The 22,273-nt window shown below is 40.1% G+C and overlaps 2 protein-coding genes across 2 annotated transcripts in view; one reads left to right on the top strand and one right to left on the bottom strand.

Moving 5' to 3' along the window:
• The first annotated feature begins 1,290 nt into the window (after window positions 1–1,290).
• desma (desmin a) lies at window positions 1,291–8,672 on the top strand. Its single transcript, XM_034203958.1, has 10 exons — window positions 1,291–1,983; window positions 3,820–3,880; window positions 4,094–4,189; window positions 5,096–5,257; window positions 5,493–5,618; window positions 5,716–5,826; window positions 6,061–6,170; window positions 6,335–6,387; window positions 6,885–6,976; window positions 7,974–8,672. Exons 1-10 carry the CDS (start codon window positions 1,397–1,399, stop codon window positions 8,013–8,015), a joined length of 1,440 nt encoding a protein of 479 aa, XP_034059849.1. The 5' UTR covers window positions 1,291–1,396; the 3' UTR covers window positions 8,016–8,672.
• Window positions 8,673–9,834: 1,162 nt separating this feature from the next.
• tmem198a (transmembrane protein 198a) overlaps window positions 9,835–22,273 on the bottom strand; it is a 39,060-nt gene continuing 26,621 nt past the window's right edge. Inside the window, exons 3-7 of the mRNA XM_034203957.1 lie at window positions 19,009–19,247; window positions 18,063–18,275; window positions 17,016–17,139; window positions 13,367–13,668; window positions 9,835–12,934 (exon numbers count right to left, since the gene is read on the bottom strand). Of these exons, the coding sequence (XP_034059848.1) occupies window positions 12,782–12,934; window positions 13,367–13,668; window positions 17,016–17,139; window positions 18,063–18,275; window positions 19,009–19,247 (1,031 nt within the window). The 3' untranslated portion in view covers window positions 9,835–12,781. The remainder of the gene's footprint in view (window positions 12,935–13,366; window positions 13,669–17,015; window positions 17,140–18,062; window positions 18,276–19,008; window positions 19,248–22,273) is intronic.

Genomic DNA, 22,273 nt, shown 5'->3' with positions numbered 1-22,273 from the left:
TCAGGCTATTCTGCTCCTTATGTAACCAAGGGTAAACACATAACACGATTGTAGCTCCAAAACTACTGGCAGGGTAACAATTCAAAACATATCAAATATAAATCATATTGTGCAGCATTAAGACGCTTCTAAAGTGATTCGTTTTATGGGATGTAAATGACTACATTGAGAAAGTTTAAGCTTTGAAAAGTAGCTTGGATTAAGATGTCATGTATAAAAAAAAACATCAGTTGTATATCAAAAAGATGTATGTGCTTTCATGATCCAGATTCTGTATTACCGTTACAGCTTCAAACTGAATTACAGTAAGTATTCCTTGCCTATTTCAAAAATGCAAAGCTATTTTAAACTGACTTAAAATTAGATGTGATCTATTTAAGTATATCGACATATAGACTGTCGCTCCCCTGTAGATAATATGCCCACAGGATATGGTATGCAGATAGTGTTTATGAAAGAAATATACACACACTAACACACACACCCACACACCCACACATACACTGAAGGCCACCGCCCTTCCCAACTGTTGAAACCAGAACCCTTCAACAGCTGAGTTGAGGGCTCGCAACAGGCAGATGGGGGGAGGAATGAGAGGAGGGGCTGGATAAAAGATGAGTGGCTGTAGAGAGGGGGAGGAGATATGGAGGAAAAGCCTGTAAAATAACGGATGATCAAATGAATTTACAAAAAAATATATATAATGTTTTCCTTAAAATGTGGTTATGTATACAATTTAATTGGTCATATCAAAAATAAATAGGTTATGATTTATTATTCTACACATTTCATAGGCAACATGAATGACCAAAAAGAATGAGTCATATTAGTAAAAGTGCTTTCTGTTCACAGTAATAAGGACTTAATTGAACTAAAGTCACACTAAAGCAGGCATATTTCGTTTTATTGTTTAAAAAAGTTCCTATATATTCTCTATAAATAAAAACAACATTACAGTGTTGCTCATTTATAGTTTGCAAATGACGAAAGTAGTAAATGAGAGTAACCTGTAACATTTTTACTTTCTATGTTGTCGTTGAATTCAATGGACATCTCCAAAATGTTTTCCCAATCTTAAGCCATATCCAGAACAGATCTATGGTGAACATTGGGTTGGGTTGGCTTGATCAATTCCGGCAGTGATCAATTAACACAATGGGGTTTAAGTACAGTGTAGGAGGAAGTGCAGGAAGAACAGACAGGGGAATGGTGACAGAGGGTGGACGGGCAGGAGGGGTTGGGGTATGAGTGGGTGTGGTATATCTACAAATAGCTGCGCTCAGTGTCTGACATTTCTTCACTAAAGCTCTCTCACAGTTGCCCAGTGGGACAGTTGGTTCTCAGCACCACAAGCGGCTCCATCAAAACCTCAAGACAACCCAACAGTCAACCAGCCATGAGCAAGTCCTACTCCTCTTCGGCCCAGTCGGCCTCCTCGTACCGTCGCACCTTCGGCTCTGGCGTAGGGGCCACCCCAATGCAATCCTCTTTCTCCTCTTCCGGAGGAGCTGGTGGTCGCCGCTCTGCTGCAAGCCACCAGTCTTCCCGAGTCTATGAGGTGAAGAGCACCGGTGTTCCCTCCTACTCCGGCTACAGGGTGTCCTCTGGTGCTGGGGGATCTGGGTACGGCTCCTCTTCATCCATGCGCGCCTATTCTGGCGAGAAACTGGACTTCAACCTGGCCGATGCCATGAACCAGGACTTCCTCAGCACAAGGACCAATGAGAAGGCCGAGCTTCAGCACCTCAATGACCGCTTCGCCAGCTACATCGAGAAGGTGCGTTTCCTGGAGCAGCAAAATGCAGTGCTGACGGTGGAGATTGAGCAGCTCAAGGGCCGTGAGGGGCCCGGCCGGGTAGCTGAGATGTTTGAGGAGGAGATGAGGGAGCTGAGGAGGCAAATAGAGACCATCACCAACCAGAGGGCCCGCGTGGAGGTGGACAGAGACAACCTGGCTGATGACCTGCAGAAACTGAAGCTCAGGTAGGCCAGTGGATGGTTTAATGTGAACCAATGGATGCGCCTTTAAAGGGTGGTAATACATAATGAAAAATAGTTGAATGACTCACATGATGCTGATGTGGTTCACAGAAGATTACGTAGTGGTTGATAGGAACTGTTCCAGAAAAATAATGAATAACTGAATAGTTTAGAAAGGGTCTTTGGTCACATGTGACTATTTCTACAGCTGTATTCATCAGAGGTTTCCGACCTTTTGACGCTTTAAAGTAAAGCAATTCCTGCTTCCTTACCTTTGTCATTGGTTTGATATGTCTTTGAGTTGTGAGCAGTTTAACCAAAGAGACATACAACTGGAGAAAAGTCTTCAAACAAGCTCAAGTTAAACTTAAAATATTTGTAGCAGAATTACTATACAATGACCTTTCAAGTTTTTCTTGTGACACCTCGGGTGGTCTCGACCTCCAGGTTGGCAACAGCTTGTTCACTAGTCTATCCCCAAAACAGAATGCCTCGTTGCTGGATGCTTTTTAGGAAGAGAAATTGTGCTAAATGAAAAGCAGGAGAAATAAGAAAGTCTTTCCCAAATACATACAATAAAATAATTCAATTCCAAGCATGTGACTGGGGCAAGTTACACTTCAATGAGTATTGTAGTCCACACGCTTTGAACAACGGCATGTTTTAATTTGCTGACAAGAGACATGGCAGAGTAAAATGAAGAGAGAGGCACATAGGAATAAAGTTGAGGCAGTCAGACAGACAGGCAGACAGACAGCCAATAAACAGAGTTTGTTATTTAAATTTGATGAAAATAATCATTACATAAATCCTAAAGACAGTTTTATATGTGTTTATTTGTGTTTATGTGTGTGTGTGGATGAGTGTGTGGATGAGTGTAAGTTTCTGACAGAAAGTGTGAGAAAGAGAGAGTGAGATTAAATGTGGATGTATCTCTGATTGGGCTATTTGCAGCTACTAGGTCAGCCTTCTGAATTTTGTATTTCTGTCACTGCGACAGCGAGCTTATATATACACACACACACACGCACGCGCGCGCACACACACACACACGCACGCACGCACGCGCGCGCACACAACACACACACACACACACACACACACACACACACACACACACACACACACACACACACACACACACACACACACACCACACCCACACACACACACACACACACACACACACCACACACACACACACATCTTAATTGAAACACACACAGCACAGACACAAACCTTTACTTTTCACTTTCTTTCCAGCAGCCAATTTAAATTGTTGCCAATGAAACCAAAAGAATAGCATTGTTTGCTACATACAAAAAGGACAGACCAAAAACTAAAATACTGCATTGATTTAAACTTAACAACCCGTGGAATACCAGAGGCTTAAGATACCTTTGAAGTATATGCATACATTACACGCCTGCATTATTTGTTCATACTTCTCAGTTGTTCAGATTACACAGTGAAATGCTGTGTAAAATGTGTGAAATGTGTAAAATGCTAATTCTGGATGCAGCAGCAGCCAGGGCCAGACCTCTGTTCCCTTACCCTTCTGACACTGACAGTGTGACAGCAGCTGCACATGGGCTGAAAGAGCAAATGTGTGTGAGTGTGTGTGTAGATATGGCTTTAAATACAAGTTATACGATGTGTCAGTTCTATTCTTGTTCTAAAAAGAACAGAGGGCCGATAGCTGGAAGAATGAGAGGTGGTAAACAGCATTCGCACTAACTAGTTTATCTGTGTCTGGTAATTGGTCTCTGGGGAATAAGCCATGCTCTCCAACACAGATGATGTGTTTTCATTCAACTCTTCTTGCTCTTTTCTCTTTAGACTGCAGGAGGAGGTCCAGCAGAAGGAAGAGGCTGAGAACAATCTGTCTGCCTTCAGAGCTGTATGTATTGTTATCCCGCAAAATCACAACGTTATACCTCAATATTTCTTATAATATGTTATATTCAAAGCTTGAAGTAAAAACTGAAGCACTACAACTGTCCTTGAATATTCTCTTAACCACTTTATTCCCCTTATTTCTTGTTCCCCCTGAACTCTTACTAATTTCAGTGGTTCTAATTAAAAATATTAATGTTTCTTTGTTTGTATCCAGGATGTAGACAATGCCACTCTGGCCAGGCTGGACCTGGAGAGGCGCATTGAGAGCCTCCAGGAGGAGATTGCCTTCCTCAAGAAGATCCACGAAGAGGTCTGTTGATTTGTTTATTTGACTTAAAATATGTCAGTATTTCTGCATCCACCACATCTTCAGTATGTTTTACTATGTATGTCAGTAGGATAGTGTGTACTGTCCACTATCATATAACACCTCTGTGCACGGCTGTATGGAAACACTATCTGAGTCTCTGTAGGCATGCAACTCTTCAAAGAGATCAAATATTTCACACTTAAACACACCCACAGAGGATAAAACATATTTATCATGCAAATGTAGATGCATGAACACTTTCTCTCTCTACACAACAATGCAGGCAGTATGGAAACAAAGCAAATGTAATAACTGCCGTAGATATTTTGGTGCACTTTCACCCAAAGTCATCAAAGGATAAAACCGTGACACATGCCTGCACAGTTTATGTGCCTTACCATCAGTTTATCATCTCTGCCTTGGCTTTGACGTCTCAGAAATGCTGAACTGACATTTAGTATAAAGGGCATGTCAGCTGCTGTGTGTGTGTGTGTGTTAGTTTGTGTGTGTGTGAAAAGGAAAAAGAATGTGTGCATGTGAACAGATGCAAAGCTTTTTATATCTTTAGGTTAGACCAGGAGACAGCTGAGTGAAACCAAAGCTTACAATTTGTAAAAAGTTTGAATATTAATTTCTAATTACAATTCAAAATGGTGTCACTGGGAAAATGTACAGTTTCACATTTTCTCTCTAGTAAATGTCATTGATGTTGGATGCCATACATTGATTTATTGATTCGTTGTGGTTTGAAATCTCCCTTTTTCTTAATGTCGAGTTAGTAGTGGTGGCATGATTAATGCAAACAAGACTTTGCATGTTGTTCTGCCCCTTACAGAAAAACGTTTTTCATAACCTCATACACTTTTTTGTTTAAAAACATATAATTATTCACCTCTCATATTGCAGGAGATCCATGAGCTGCAGAGCCAGATGCAGGACTCTCAGGTCCAGGTCCAGATGGACATGTCCAAGCCCGACCTGACCGCTGCTCTGAGGGACATCCGCATGCAGTACGAGGGCATCGCCGCCAAGAACATCGGAGAGGCTGAGGAGTGGTACAAGTCTAAGGTAGGGCGGGAACCGACACACACACACACACACACACACACACACACACACACACACACACACACACACACACACACACACACACACACACACACACACACACACACACACACACACACACACACACACACCACACACACACACACACACACACACACACACACACACACACACACACACACACACACACGCACAGTGTGGTCTTTAGCTGATACAACCCCCCCTTTCTCCTCAGGTGACTGATCTGAGCCAGGCTGTGAATAAGAACAATGATGCTCTGCGTAACGCCAAGCAGGAGACCATGGAGTTCAGGCACCAGATCCAGTCCTACACCTGTGAGATCGACTCACTCAAGGGCACCGTAAGTACTGAAAGCAACCCCTGTGTTGTTCCATTGCTTTCATTCTGGGTAAGACCCCTTTGTCCCACTTCTAACTTCATGTCTATGTCCCCTGTAGAACGAGTCTCTGCTGCGCCAGATGAGAGAGATGGAGGACCGCACGGGCCGCGAGGCTTCTGGTTACCAGGATAGCATCTCTCATTTCGAGGAAGAAATTGCTAAGATGAAGGTAACTACCCCATTGACTTTATGCACTATAGCCATTTAAATCCATGAGGTTATAGAAAGCAGCATCAAACTGGTCCACAATTCCGGATATTCTTTTACTCAATGGGAACAATGGCTGTGTTTTTAGAGAGCTATTACAAGTATATGATCAAATGTAATATAACTCTGTTGCGTTTGTCCTTGGTGTGATGTTTATCTGAGCAGACAATATAACATTTTATGTATTGACTTAAAGGACGATATGGCTCGTCACTTGAGAGAGTACCAGGACCTTCTCAATGTGAAGATGGCTCTTGATATTGAAATCGCCACCTACCGCAAGCTGCTGGAGGGAGAGGAGAGCAGGTTTGTGTGTGTGGTATTCACATTTGGATGTGTCTGATATTAGAAGGCTTTAGTGTCTTTACTTTCCTCTGTCCCAGGGCTGTCATAACCTGACCTTTCAGTAAGTCTGTCATTTTTATTCCCCTCCTATTACCAGCTGAACTCGGTTTTTCTTCTTTTTGCAGGATCACTACCAACATGCCTTCCCAATCTGCTTATTCCTCTATTGGATTCAGAGGTAGGAAAAACACTACACATGCTTCATGTCTCACATAATAACCGAATACAATTTCACGTTCCAAACGAGTCAATGAGGGGATAAGAAAAAGACTAATAATAGCTTGTGACTGTATATGGCTGGTGCTATTTTGAGGGCATTACATGTTGTAGTGACACATTCTGACCACTGTGGGGAGATGTATGACATGTCAGGAAACCTTTGTGGCTTTTTGATGCACTGGGGCAAATATCACCAAGCCACACATCAATAATCACATGACTTAGCCCATTTGCTTGATGTATTAAGAGTTCAAGTGTGCTTTTAATCTCTTCTAATTACTTCCACTTTCGCCCCCATTGTGGCTCCTTAAGTAAAAAGCAGTCATTTAAGATGATGTATTAGGTTTCAGCCACAATTCATTCATAATGAGTTTGAATATGTACTCAAGCTGTGTGTTCCTGTAGCTTATTGTGTGAGTCAATGAAGTAGTATAATGTGTGGATGTGTTGTTACAGAGACCAGTCCTGAGTCCCAGAACAAGCGCTCCTCAGAGGTTCACTCCAAGAAGACTGTTCTCATCAAGACCATCGAAACCCGCGATGGCGAGGTGTGAGCGCAAACACACTCACCGATGTTTATTTACATGTGTATATGCATAACATACAATACACCTACATCATATACAGCCCCAGAACACCCAAAGCAATATATACTGTGTCATTAACTGTTTTTAATCTATAAATATCTAGCTGATTTATTTGTATTTGTTATATTCTCATACAGCTGAAATTCTCTATGAGCCAGGGCGCTAGTGCCCAGTCTGTAAGTTACTCACTAATATCCCACCTCCCTTATCTTTTTCTCAGTCAGGGCTGAACAAAACTACCAGACCTCATTATAGAACAGACAGAAGTTTGCATGTTGCCATGACAGCATGATGGATCCACAGAGTGTTTAAAGCAATCTATGTTTGAAATCTAGGCTGGGCAATCTAGAGAGAACTAAATCACAATATTTTCTATGCAAATAAATCAATATTATGATAGCAGTGGTATTGTAGAATTGACCATTATAGCTTTCACTACATATTTACAACATTTGGTTTCTGATGAACATATTGACACAAAAAGAAGAGCTAGAACAGACTGGTGGTTTCATAAAAGTACATCCTTAACTTTAATGCAGCCTTTACAAATCTGAAAATACAACATGTATGCGATCTTATGATATCCAAAAGATAAGACAATATAGTCTCATATCACAAAATGGATTGCCTATATAGCCCAGCCCTAGTTGAAATCATAGCTGCAAAAACATTGTTGGACTGTTTACATAGTAAATCTGGTAGTTTTCCCTGTATATACTCCTATGATTGAACATCAATACCCCACACTGGCTCCCATAAAGCACCTTTACTGTCACTGGCTTCTGTTCTTCCCAGACAATCACTTCACCCAGGCACTTCACTCCAAACAATACCTGCTTCACTGTTAACGGAAAATACTCTCACGCATTATCTGCAACACTTTGCAGTTATGACATAGATAATGAATATGTTTTCCCTCCATCCTAACAATTTACAATACCTCTTCTCTCCTCCTCAGGTTGTGAGCGAGTCCACACAGCACCAGCAAGACATCATGTAAACCAGAAGAGGCAACATCAAAAACACCATATATTATCAATGAATTACAAAATAGCACAATTTATAAAATAACCCTATTTTTAGAGCCAGAATGCTGACCATTTTAGCTGATTGAAAAGGAGAACTGTCATTTAAATGCAACTGGTCTTTAGACAATGTACCGTACATCATTAACAGGATCGATGCAGTATTCAGGCAAATGCAGTGCCTTTAGCCTGGTTTTAAAGAAAATGAATTCCAGGAATCATGCTTTATTTGTGTTACTTTCCTTTACCTAAAATCCCTATTATTTACCCATAATTGAAATATCTTGTCTGCATAAATGATGCAATGGCAAGTGTAAAGTTGGAAATGATCATCAAGGCTTGGTGTAGCTGTATTGGCCCAGTATCCAAAGAGGCGTTTGCACGATGCGAGTAACAGTACTTTTCTCTGCACATATTCCAAGCATTTCTGTGCAAATGTATAAGTAAATGAAATGATTAAGAAGGGCTTTTATTTGTGTAATGACTGTGAGATGTCAGAAACACAAGCCTATAATGAGAGAGGAACTCAGGCATGTTTAAAGTTTGAGCTCAATGGCATGTTCTGGGTGTTTAATTTTATGAGGGTGACCATGTTGTGGCCAAAAACTCAAATAAAGACATTTGTAACCATCGTGTGTCCCTTTAAGATGTCTTCATAAAAGGATATTGTTTTGTGTGTGTGTACATCTAGTCCGAGACAGTCTTCTTTTTAAACTCATTACTATTCCTCAGAGCGCGCAAAACTTCTTTATGAACTGTTCCTGCTCGCTGCATTTATCATCTGATGTGGGCTGGAGTTAGCTTTGTAAAATGATATTTGCTTTCCCAGCCAAGCGCAACCCTCTTCTGTTAACATTTAAGGCGCTTTTATAAAGAAAATATGAGAAACAGGAGTGATCTCAGTGCAGGGGAAAGTGAAAAAGGGCTCCTTAATGAGTTTGCTGGGGTCAGCTTTGTTTTCAGTGGAAAGCAGATTAGCAGAGCATCAACAATTATATAGTCTGTGTGGTTTGTGTCTGAAGTTACTGGACTGAAACTATTAACACAGATTGGGAGGGTGGAGAAGAAGGGAGTAAAGAAAGACACAGTAGACAGCATGAAAGGCAAAACCAAGATGGTGGTACAGAGAGCAAACAGGAAAGAAAAGGCGTACAGAGACAATGAAAAGGACAGAAAAAGAGACCAGAACGATTTAGAGGGGGATAATTAGGCAGAACAAAGAAAGAAACCGACAGATAGAAAGCGAGAGATGGCTTTTCCAGTAGCAATGTTGAGCAAAACTTCACAACTGCTGCCACTGCCAACAGCTTCCCAATCATTATGAGTCAATACAACGGGTAACATGTGCTGCTTATATTTCCTTCAAATGAACTCAGCTGACCTCAGCGACCTCTCCTCTATCAGCTGCTAAAGTACCTGTTGAGGTTCAGGCGTAATATGTGGCTCCTTTTATTGTGCTGCTTGAAGGTTATTTTTCACTGATTAGATTTGTATATGACAAACTCAGTGTACAAGCTCCAAATGTAGCCTGAGAACGAGTCATGAAGATGGACTCAAGATGCTACATTTAATCATGTTATGCAAGCATTTTTATAGATTATAGATTTCACAGATTATCTAAACAATCTGACAATGACAAATTAGTTGGTTTTAGTAGTGCGAAACGCTTACATTTGTTACCTGAACTTGTATGTAAAATGTAATCGGTTGGTGGGATTATTTGATATGTGTACTGGGTAAAATCAGCCCTGTGATCACTCTGTAAGTAAAGTAAAGAAAAACAAGACCAATAGATTGTAGAATCACAATGTTTATCATAGTTTAGGTCCATATAAATTCATGCTATCAATAATCATAATAATAATAATGATAATTATAATAACCATTGTCTTCAGGTGTTTTTTACACATTTAAACGGGGTGGTAGGAAAATGAATTGCAATATCTTCTAAAAAAGATGGAGTAATGAGTAATCACTTATTAAAAAGAGTCAAGGCTCAGTTTGTTTTTGCTGATTTCCAACATCACACGTTGAAACAGAAGCATGAGAATGATACCCACCCACCATTCAGTCAAGTAGAACTAATTGGACATACAGTAGTAACACAATATAAGAAAGATCTAATCCAATCAGCTGGATGAATTACATAAATGACCATGATGTAAACATGAAAATAAAATTATTTACAGTTCAATATCTACATCTACAAGTGTTTTCCCTACATATGTTCAGCAGTTATGGGCAATCACAAAAAGTATTAGTAGAAAGAAAAGCAAACGATGATGATGTTACAAGCGCACTACAGTAAAACCCCAAAAGAAGAACCAAACAGGACTCACATGTTAGCAAAGCCCCAAATAAAACTTCAACAGCCACTACTGCAAAACATTATAGGCGTAACATTGATACAGTAGAAAGGAAGGTGGCTTAGCATAATGCATGTTGAGAGGAGGGAAATTATTCATGTCATGCCTTTTCAAAGCCCTTTACCTGGACAAGTTTAAAGATAAAATAAGTTGGTCCTATCAAGATTCACTATAGATGTTACCTTTTCTGTATGCTGTGGATATTGAGACACTTAATTAGATGTACTTCCACAATATTCCTTCAGTCAATGTGGACTGGGACCAACAAACTCAAAATGGAAATCTGAGGTTTTCACATGACGACAGTGACACATTGAAACATCGACACATTGGACAAAGTTACACAAGGGCTCTCATGCAGTTATGGGTTAAGGTGAGAATGATTGGTCCTTCCAGTGCTTAGCCACATCCCTTCAACTATTAAGAATTTAAGTACAGTACCGTGGAATATTTATGTATATCTAAAACTCATAAAAGGTCAACTCCGACATAAAAAGGACGTAAAACACAATCCAAGTGGTCATAATCTAGTTACAGTACCATTTAGTCTCAGTAGGAATTGTAACATTAGTAGTGCTTTTTGTTTATTCTAGGAAACTACAGTAACTTAAGTCAAAACAGGTTAAAATAAAACAAAAATATCTCCTTTGTACTGAGAGAATTCCTGTGCAAATCTAACTTCCCTTCAGTACCACAATTGTAATGTTCGGAGCAGATCAATATTCAAATGCAACTGACACGCAACATAACACACAATATAAACACATAAACAATAAGTCAAGAAAAAAAAGTTCCAGTAGTAAACATTAGAGGGCGCCATTTGCAATGATTTCATTTTTTCACCATCTCTTCACATTTACAGGAGATTATGTTGCTTCTACTCCCTTTCATCACTTCATCCAATCTATAAAATGCACATCTTTACTGAACCTGTATATATTAGCAACAAGAAGAAACACCATACAGCATGTTTTACATACATTTCAATGAATCCCCCTCTCTGCCAATAAATGGTGCAATCCGTCACTTGCCACAGGGCTTCTGCTCATACTCTCACACAGCAACACACTATATCAACCATATTTACTGCCATGTAATGTCCCCTCTGAAGCAAATGTCACATTTCTGGATGACCAGTATCCGAGAGCAGTTTCTTGTCTCTCTGCCTTAACATCATACTGTTGACAAATTCACAACATGTAGATAGTCTTTAGGATTAAGAAGGGTGAAAGCAACACGAGAGCACTTACAAAAACATGTCGACAAAGATAATTACATAAAGTAGCTTACAAAAAAGCTTTAAATTCCAGGAAAAGAAGAAAGAAGAAGAAGGGTACGGATGTGTCTTCTGCTCAGGTCCGTGGTTAAAACAGCCGGCGATCGAGGGCAAAGGGAACTGATGACACGTAAGCACATTTCCCTTGGAAATTGGCATTAATGTAGGCGGTGATACATGGAGTGTTCATGGATGGGATAACATAACAAATTGTCCACGGGGTGAACTCTTTGATCCATGCTCACCTGAAAGCAGTCCCAGTTCTGCATTTTGAAGCAGCAGAAGACTTGTGCTGGCTGCCATGTCTGGATTCACAAGGTGTCAGAGGAGATAACAGGCTGACTTGATGTACTCCTCACTTCCTACAGCGACCTTTCGTGCAGAAAATGATGAAGAGCTGCCTTTCTGTTTCAGTTTTTGCTGTGGTTTTTGTATGTTTTTCTGAAAGTTTCCTCTGTGTGCACTGAATAGTTGAAGCAAGAAGTTGTCTCCTTAATTAACCTTGAACTCAAGATACAAAGAATAGGTTATTGACGGTTGTGCTACCTTGACTTTATATAAGCCACATGATGCATTTCATCCAAAATGAGGCAGCCCTCCTGTGAAGAAATTATGTTTTGATTGTTTCCCACATTACAATCCTGTTGGAAATGACTTCTTGTCATTTGAAGCGACCAGAAGATTCTTTAAATCAAATGTTCAATGGTGAAATTTCAATCAACTTCACAGAAGACAAGTCCATTATTTCCAGTGTCCTGCAGACCAGGATAGTATTATGACAGGTTTAAAGTAAAATATAGTTTGGGATGACTCATGACTCACGAAGCAATCTGTTCCTGCATCGTAAGAACGAAAAAAGCTTTCCCCTTGCATCTTAATGTTCATAAAGAACAAAACAGGACCAAACTGGTCAAATAAATACAACTTTTGAGAGAAAACCAGTGTGGGACACAACACCTTATTTAGATAACTCAGTTACTGATGCGTTAATTGACAGTTAATTAGATTGGCAAAGTTAGGTTTTCTATAACATAGATTTTTGAAGTATTTCTGCGTGATTGTGGGTGTGGTCTGGTGTGCACTTGTTCATTTTCCTGTCTCAGATGCGAACTGGGGGTACGCTGGGGGCCGTAAGGGGCACTCGGGAGCCGCAGTCGTAGTCGAGTTCAGCCATCCGGGAGCGGCTCATCATTCGGTTTTGGGAGTACGCTCGTCTGTCTGTTTGTCTGTCCCTGAAACTCCTGATGTAGCTCTGTGGACAGACAGGGGTTGGGTTAGGAAAATACAGTAAAGTGGGACATTTGCAACTGCTGCATATAGCTGTCCACTAGTTGCAGGGGAACCTCACTGGAAATCACTGCTCCTGGCCAAGAAATAGTCCCACACATAGCCCAATGTGAACCTAATTAGTGTGTGGTAATCTAAGATAATTAATGTGCTGAAAAACGAAGCCAAAAACTGCAGTTCCATGAATGGCCACTTGAGGCTGGGTCCATAAGTGAGTCAGTCCCCATGAATGCCCAATGTTACAGCCTGGTACACAGTATGTGTGTTAGTAGGAAGCCAAATATTTCTGTATATTTGTTGATGAAATGGAGACACTAAAACTTTCACTAGCTTATATATTAATTTCTTGAAATATCTTTTAAAGCATGACCTTTATCTTAGTAAGAAGGATGCTTACCGGTGACAGCACATCTCCATCAAAGCGCCTTTTGGGGTTGGACTTGCGATGGTAGCCGGGCTCAGTCTGAGGAGGCGGGACTTTAGGTGGCTGAGAGGTCTGTGCTTGGTGATGAGGGTGGGAGGCCGCTGGGTGATGGTACTGCTGGTGATGATGGTGATTGGTGTTGGCTTTCTGCTTGTGGTTAGGCTTCAGGTTGTCTCGTTTTTTCTTCTTCTTTGTCTCCTTCTCCTTTTTCAGCCTCTCTTCCCGCTGTCGGATCCGCATGAGCTGGACTCTCCTCTGCTGCCGGCTCAATACCACTGGAGACAAAGAGATAAGAGATGTGTTCATGTGTGGCCAGAGAAGAAACAATAGATAATTATGAGGGAGAGAGACAGTCATTAAATCAGAACAATGTAGCTTTTATGGAGAAACAAAAGTAACTGGTTTAGTGAAGAGGAAAGGATCCTTTCAAAATCTGTCAGACTGACAAATAAACAGGGGAAACCTTCAATCAGATGGTTTTGAATATTGAAATGATCTTTGAAATACCAATGGTTTATCCCTAGAGGAGTTATTGTAAGTACAGACATCTAAAAGAAGGAATAAAAACACACCAATGTCCATTTCATCATTTCCTCATTCTATTCATATCGTTGGCAGACTTAATTGTCCTCGCTGCATGTACTCATACTGAGCTGCTCATTCTCCTGACATATTGTGAGTGGGTGAGTGTGTTTGTGTTATTTTCACACCCTCCGGAGCAAAGGATGTCCAAAATGCATTCTGTCTCGCTGTCCATTGATTACCCAGTTAATTATTTCTGGTTATGCATATTTGTAAGCAGTTGGGTTCAGGGGGTTGATTTGAAGAAATGTAATGATCATTATGCAAAGTCAAAATGTTGCCCAGCTGAACTTCATGAAGATAAGATGTACTGTATGCGTCATGTGTTGGTGGGTGTGGAAGTGTTATGTTATCTATTGTTATTTCTTTGTGCAGGCGGACAGCTAACGAGGTACCATCTGCCAGGGAAACTGCTTAATGACACCCCCCTTTTCCTTTCCTCAGCTCACCCCACCCCAGGCCTCTGGCTCGATGCCTCTATGTGTGTGTGTGTGTGTGTGTGTGTGTGTGTGTGTGTGTGTGTGTCTACTGTACATCTATCTTTGTGAGGATTATGAGCCTTAGACCTTGCAAGGGAGTACATTTTGTATGGTCCCCACTTCTCTCATAAACATGTTTGAGGGTTTATGTTCAAGGCAGGTTATGGGTTTGTGTTAACTTTTTTGTTGTTGTTTTGTAGCCTCGATATTCATTATGTAAATCAAGTATTAATAAGTAGATTGTCATTTTCTCTGTGTTCCTGCATTGTCTACATAACAAAAAGCTAAATGTCCCTGCATGTAAGCTAATTCCTCCCTGCCTGTGTATTGCACGCTATTCAGGCAGCTGACAGACAGATGATTTTCCTTACTGATGCACTTGGGTAGCCTGCTCACCCATTGTGCCCCAGATTATTACCCTCCCCTGCCCTTCCCCCAGTACACCTGCTCTCCGTCCCCATCCATCTTTCACTGACAATATAACTTGTCATCATAGAGGACAGAGACACTATAATAAACTATGAATGACAGGCTGTTTAGGTACATTTGAAAAGGGTTTCCAAGCAATACAACAATGACCTTTACTGACCTAGCTCTTTTCACAAAGCAGTATAAAATGCAATAACATTCATAGTTCTCTTTCTGAAGATTCCCCCAAATTACATATTTGACTGAAATCTAATTCCACTTGTTTGTGTGATTGTTTAACAGTGAAAAATACCAGAGTGGGGTTATAGGGTTTCAGTCTAGCTTTAAATAATTTAGACACATGATCTTTAGCGAGTTTTGTACTTCAACAAAGCTGTGTCTCTTAAAGTTTTGGAAAATAAATTCATTTTTTGGGCCTATATGTGCTTTCTTTATGTCTTCCCTCCTTTCTAGGTGTTTTTCCCACTCAAGTAATTGCATATTTTTCAAAATAGCACTAAAAAGCTTTTTCTATCTCTTTGCCCACTCCCTCTGACTGGAAGCCACGGCAGCCTGCTGTTTAATCCCTTTATTCGAGGCTATGTGTGACTTCTTCTAAGACACTGTTTAACCCAGTATGTCATACGCCAGCAAAGATCAAGTGTGTGTGTGTGTGTGATATATGTGTGTTTAAATGCTCTTGTTGTTTGTGTATTAGTGAGTGCATCTATACCCCAGTATATGTTTGTCTCTGTGTGAGACTGTGTGTGTTGTGGTTGCTTTCAGAACAGATTAAGGCTTTCTCCATCAATAGCAAACACTGCTGACAACACTAATGCTGGTGTATTCAGACTCTCCCTCATACATACAAACACACAGTGTTCCCAGCCCTCACAAGGCTTTCTTTTTCAAGTTGCCTTTAAAACTGCCAGTTTAATAAAATTAGGATAGATTTGTCAGTGTTGAGAAAATGGGACCAGCTTGCAGTTGCCTTTTTGAGACCAATACTGAAACAAGCCTAATCATCATTAGTGTACTTGACATAATTACTCAATATCTAAGATAAGACTGACTAGAAGTTGCACATTTCTACCATGAAACCTGAATAAATACACATTTAATAAGAAACCCATGCACGGACTTTAACATATGCATGTACACAGTTTCTGCAGCTTGGGCAAAACAGCCTCATATTCATTTACATAGCGGCTGTCATGGGTGATATTAGTGTTAAATGCTTTGAATAAGAATGTAAATACGACTTGAAAGCTGTGCTATAAAACATATGTTTCAAGAGGTCTGCAGCAGCCTTGCCTGAAGCTAGAGGCTGTGGCTTAGATTGCCATAAAACTAGAATGGACACAGTGAGGGGGCTCCACCACCTCTCTAGATGAGCCGTTTCTGACCAGATCTGAGAGGTTGAAGCAGAAGCTGTTAGTGTATACAAATAGACTGGGTTTCAATGTAATTATTTAACTAGATAGATGTATTCATCGTTGCATGTTTAATTAAAATCCACTAAGGTAGAGATCAAAGTCTTGGCTAGCGTTTTCTGACATATCATGAGGACACGTCCTCTCGGCCTCTGATATTCACATTTCCCCCAGGTCCCTGGATTTTCCAAAACCTGCCATTCTTCTTTTGTTCAGAAAATGTCCCTGATGAATTCCCTCCTTTCCATATCCCCTGACTTCCACGCCACACCATCTGCAGAACTGCTACCAATTCCCTCAGCAGCTCCTCTGCGGCCCTTTATCCATTTCCACTTGCACTTGCCTGCACCCCGTCTCTGCCACCGTTTCTCTAAACCTGCCTGTGATCTGCTACCTGTGTTTAGACCTGCTGCCTGATTCTTACCTGCCTTTGACCCCTGTTGACTTTGTTGACTTGTTTGGACTGACTTAAAAGTGCTGAGTAGGCCTGTTTGGACGAAAACACTCCTGTTCGACCTGCTCTGCCCAACATGTTAACATTTGAGTCCGTAGCCCTTTTGTCAGCTCAGAGACAACTACATTTTTTATTTATATCCAAACACCAATGCAAAATAAGTAATCCCCCACTGTTTCTACACACTTGAATAGCACTACTGGTGTCCTCAGTTAGGTTGAATATGGTAAAAGGAGTCTGGTTGTGTGTAAAGCAGCATCACTCACCTTCTGTGTGAGAAAATCCCTCTGCAGTGACTTTCCACTGGATCAGCACTCCAAGGAGAGCCAGGACTGGCCACACCCCCAAGATGACCCAAGTAAACCAGCACAATGGCTTCTTTGGAGCCACCTGCAAACATTATAATTACAGTTAATGATTTCATTTGAATAAATATACACACAAAAAGTCTTAAGAGTTCCCAGAGTTATTTAAGACATAACATAATTAAAACAAATCTGAATATGGCTCCTCATCGATTCTCTATTGAGTACATCTAAAATATCAGATGAACATTTGATAAAGGTGGAGAATACATGACATGACACATATAAATGTAAGACATAGATAAATGATTTCAAACACTGAATACATTCAGATTATTCCAAGACTGTGCAAGGGGTCTGCATTGATGTATGTACATGATAATGTGTTGTGGCCATTGTTGTTGATAATCAAAGCCCAACTTTACACCTGTGGGAGATTGAACAGAGGCGCAGTCCCTATCAGCATCTTTAAATCATCCAATGATTGAATAGATTTGGGTTAAGCCCTGGCAGGACTGTTTGCAGTATGTGGGACGGTTTTATAGCAATATTGGATTTACAGGATTTTTTTTGCATTAGTGTTGTCAGCTATTTAATTCACTGACTCAGCTCAAAAGCAGACATTCCCATTTGGGCATTTTATCTACAAATGGGTTTTCAATTGAATTTGTAGGGAGGAAGCTGACTGTATTCTTTTAGACCACAATGACAACATAAAATTAGATATACTTTATTGAAGATTTTATCCGTATTTTCCATGCTTAACTCAGCCCGTCTGTCCCTTATCCACACACATATCCGCAGTCTGCTCAATTGTCTTTCTGTTTACTCACACACAAACACACACATGAAAATAACGATCCAAGGAACACAAACAATCAGGGACACAATGACCCTCAAATACAAAATCTGAAAACGGAAATGTTACGAGATGACTTCAAATAAATGAAAGGTTTTGTTTCTCTCTCTCTTACTTAGTTTTATTCACAAACGTACAGACAAGCTTACCCTGAGTCTCTCGTAGATGTAGTGTACCAAAGCGAACAGCTCTATAAAGTAATCCACGGTGACAGTGATGATGGCAGAGCCGAATGTGGCGGTGGAGAGGGTGACGAAGACGCGCTGCCATTGAAGAGTGAGGACGGCAAATAGCGTCCCGGAACCCAGGAGGATACCCAGAGGAACCCACACTGTCTTTGGGTGGTAGAACTCCTCCATAGTCTTGGAGAAATAAAAGAGATTGTTTTACGTTTGCAGTTGTATTTTCTTATAGTGTTTTTTGTTGTTTTAATCAATGATGGCAACAATTAAATTTATTTGAAACTATTTGTTTATTCACTAAAGCCAATCCACATCCACAAAGTACATCCATACAAGAGGTTTCCTCAAGTTATGTCAAATTAAGACTTCCAAATTGGTCTCACAGATTAAAGTCTCTATCTTCCAAAATTGAAATTGCAGTGTTCTTTATAATTCAGTCAGGTATCATACTTTTTTGAGTAGATATACTGATTTCTTGTTGGCATATTAACTTCTTTAGCTAGCACCATACATAACAAGACAAATAAAGCTCTTGGAAGGCTATACATTAGGTTAGATGTATGTGTTTTTATCGCTTGAGATGCTGCTGTTACTGCTATGGGAAAGTTATTTTTAATGGCATTTCAATATGTGTTGTACATGATTTGCTTGACCTTTTAATTCTCTAGATAAAAGCTGTGAAAATGTGGTGGATAACCACAATCATAAAATAAGGTGTGATTCAGCCCAAGTACGTTTATGTGTGATAATAGTAAAAAGCATTATCGATAAAGCAAATCAATGTTTTTTAATATGAGTTGGAACATATGAAGATGTATCACTTATTTTAAAGGTACCAATTGAATCATTATTTCCTTTGATATTCTGTATGCAAATGAACATAAATAGAAACAGTCATCAAAAGTCTCCTCACCACCAGTGAAGCCACTCCCAGCAGCAGGCCAAGCAGCAGGCCCACCATGAACAGCCCCACACTGCGGACCAACATGGTCACCAAGCCACAGAGGGTCCCGATGCCCAGGCCGATGCCCACTGACGCCTCTAGGCTCAGCTGAGTGTCCATCACTCTCTCCTTGTAGCACAGCATGAAGATGACCACAGAGCCAAACAGTAAGCCAGTAAGGAACAACACAGCCTTGAAGCATCGATAGCCTGCAGGAGACATGGAGAAAAGGAGACTGTAAGAAAATGCAGTAACTTTGAATGATACATCGTGAGCCATCAAGCCTTTAATGGATCAACACAATGTTCTACTTAAGCAATAGCTCACGACAGGCCGTGGTATATGCTCATTATATCACAGCTAAGGGGCGTGGTTCGGTAGCCGTTTGGGTGTATACAGTTAAATCGACCGGACTTCTTTCTGCAGATGTGAGCGTCCTTAACAACGGTCAATAAGTCCTTGCTGCACATTATCCCTTACATGTTTCCATTTTAAGCGTTGTTAGTTAGTTAGTTTCGTAACGGACGTAATGTAACAGTTGGAACGGTTCTAGCTTTTCTCCGACGCGGAGGGATACTGACTTGTTGTGAAAAGTAACTACAATTCTACCCGTGGTATACGCTCATTATATCACGGCTAAGAACCAATCAGATTGCTTGATTTTACTTGTCCATTTTATAATGCCAAATAGATACCAAGTCAATATTAGCAAAACCAACATATGAAGGCTAAGAGAAATTGTTTTTTAAAAAAGATTTTCTAACGAGGTACACACAGGGTTTATAAATTGTTACCATAGATGTGTGTTACAAATTAATTGAAACATTTAAATATAAATTATGTTAATATTGAACTCCATACAAAATTATTAAATGCATAATTTTGGGTGATCCTCCACTATCACCTGTGGTAATGATGAAATTGTAGCAACCCAAAACTTGTATTGATTTATGGCAAATGTATACAAATGTCATAAATTACATGATGATCGGTAATCAGTTGCAAATGAAAAAACTTCATTAGCCAGAGTATGTACTTGAACTCTGATTTAACATGTTTTTCATGCTTTAAATTGGCAAGTTCTTAAAATATCTTAGGCATGATGCACAAAGAAAAGTAATGAAGAAAATGTAGAGCCGCCTTCCTGTGGTGGGTAAGAGAGGCATTTCTTCATTGTGAGCAAGTAAACCTTCATGAAAGTGCCTTCAAATATGATAATCATCGTATTACAAAAGGGCATCCACATTCATTAGTCAACATGCCTGCTGAAAAGAACAGCTGCTTTCCTTTAACAACAAAAAAACTCTATTCCCATCATGTGGTCCTGTCCTCGTCTCTTTCTCCCTTTTATCTCTCACCAGTTTAATTTAAATGTGTTTACTGCATCCAAAAAAGATGGCGAACCATTTAAAGCTCAAATTATCAGCAGTTACAATCTGCCTGGCCCATGCTTCGGTGTTTATTAATGTTAGCGTCTCCCTTTCTATTTTCTCTATATCTCCTTCATTCTGTGTGTGCCTGGACTCTGTCTCGAGGGGAACCAACATCAGATTGTTATCTGTGTGTAATCAGGCATTGCACAGCTGAGCCGAACAATACTCTTCCTCTCATCCAACCCAATGTCCAAGAGCCCCCCTCGTGACCATATCTCATTTATTTCATGGACTTCTTCTAGCTTTCTTTACTTCCTTCTTCTTACTCTTCTGGTTTTCCTTTGTAGACCTATCATCCAGCCACCAGGCCCTTCAATAAAACGTGTGGTAAAAGCCTATCTTTCATCAATGCTGCTCGCTGTCTTCTGTAATTTCCCAAGCATCGACGTCCAACTGAACATAATGTTGGTCACATGGTTATCACAACATTTATTTTCAATACCAGTGGGTCTGAATCAATTTCTCATTTCATTTTTAGTAACACGCGTGCCTCTCCTTGGCGGCTCCTCATCTCCAGGTCCACTTTACTCAGCCTCACCCATCCTTTCTCTGCCCTCCATCACCCCGAATGTTCCACCCCTCCTACAGCGAGTAGGAGGGGGCCCGTTTTTTGTTCCTCCCTACTTCCCCTACCTTTTCTGCAGCCTTCAAAACCGTCCAGCCCATCTGTTCACTCTGGCTTGTTCAGCTCTTGTCTACCTCCCTTTCCTTTTCCTCTTCCATTTTGTCCCTATAATTTCTACTGCAACTTAGTTTTTTATTAAATAAATTACAGCTAACCATTTCTTCTTAGAAAATACAGTTTTACAAAATCCTACAATTGCAAGAGGCATCTATCAGCGGGGTGATTCAATTTTCAGACGGCAGACATTTTATTTCAAATGTCACCGCGGGGTTTCTTAGAATTGTCCACAAAATGCAATCCGTCTCATCTGGATAACAGGGTTTCTTATTTGGTTTAGAGAGCAATATCTGGAGTCGAGGGTGAAAATACTCCCTTTTTATCTTCTGTTTTTCTCACAGTATGCTGTCAAACAAATAGAGAAACAAACAGACAACAGATGTTTAAAGACTGAGGAGCTGAATTATTTGAAGAAAAATGATGCAATTTCCTCTCGACGCTTTGCTATAAATCTTTAAAACAACTCTTTTTGATCAGTGTGATAAATTGAAATGTTGTTAATTATAAAATTCTTTATAAATATAAAATGTAATTCTAAAGCTGGTGTTGATTGATCAGAAACCTGAAAAATAAAATGGTTGGGTAATCCGTTTGTAATGCAGGGACAGACTGTGCTTCACCAAGACGTATACACTGAATGTTAATGCTGTGTGCACGCTTCAGTGAATCTCTCCCTTCTCCATTTGAATGCAACACACAGCAATATTCATCTAGAACCCGCTTGGAGGATGCTTTCCCAACATTTGTATTATATTATATTTTCTTCACAACACAATACAGTGTTTTTATAACATGAAATAGTGCCTATAGTGTCCCTAATTTTCTAAGATGTTTTTGACTAATGTTGTTGCTTCTGTTATCAGGGGCTGCAGGTGTTATTATCAGTTTACATATAGGACTTTATACATTAGAAATGGTCAAGTAATCTAACAGAGGATGATTGATCACAAGGAAATACATACAAGTAGAATATTGCATGCATTGTTTAATTAAAAGCAGATACTGATTGTTATTTTGGGTTTATTAACACCTGCTTCTGTAGATTATTTATATAACATGGCTTAATTGTGCACAATAATTTGTGTTCCCGTTTGGAAATTAAAATGTTAAGAAAGTATAG

Source organism: Gymnodraco acuticeps, unplaced genomic scaffold, assembly GCF_902827175.1.
Source record: "Gymnodraco acuticeps unplaced genomic scaffold, fGymAcu1.1, whole genome shotgun sequence".
Lineage (NCBI taxonomy): Eukaryota > Metazoa > Chordata > Actinopteri > Perciformes > Bathydraconidae > Gymnodraco > Gymnodraco acuticeps.
The sequence above is the reverse complement of the archived record's forward strand: the minus strand, read 5'-3'. Positions and strand labels throughout refer to the sequence as shown.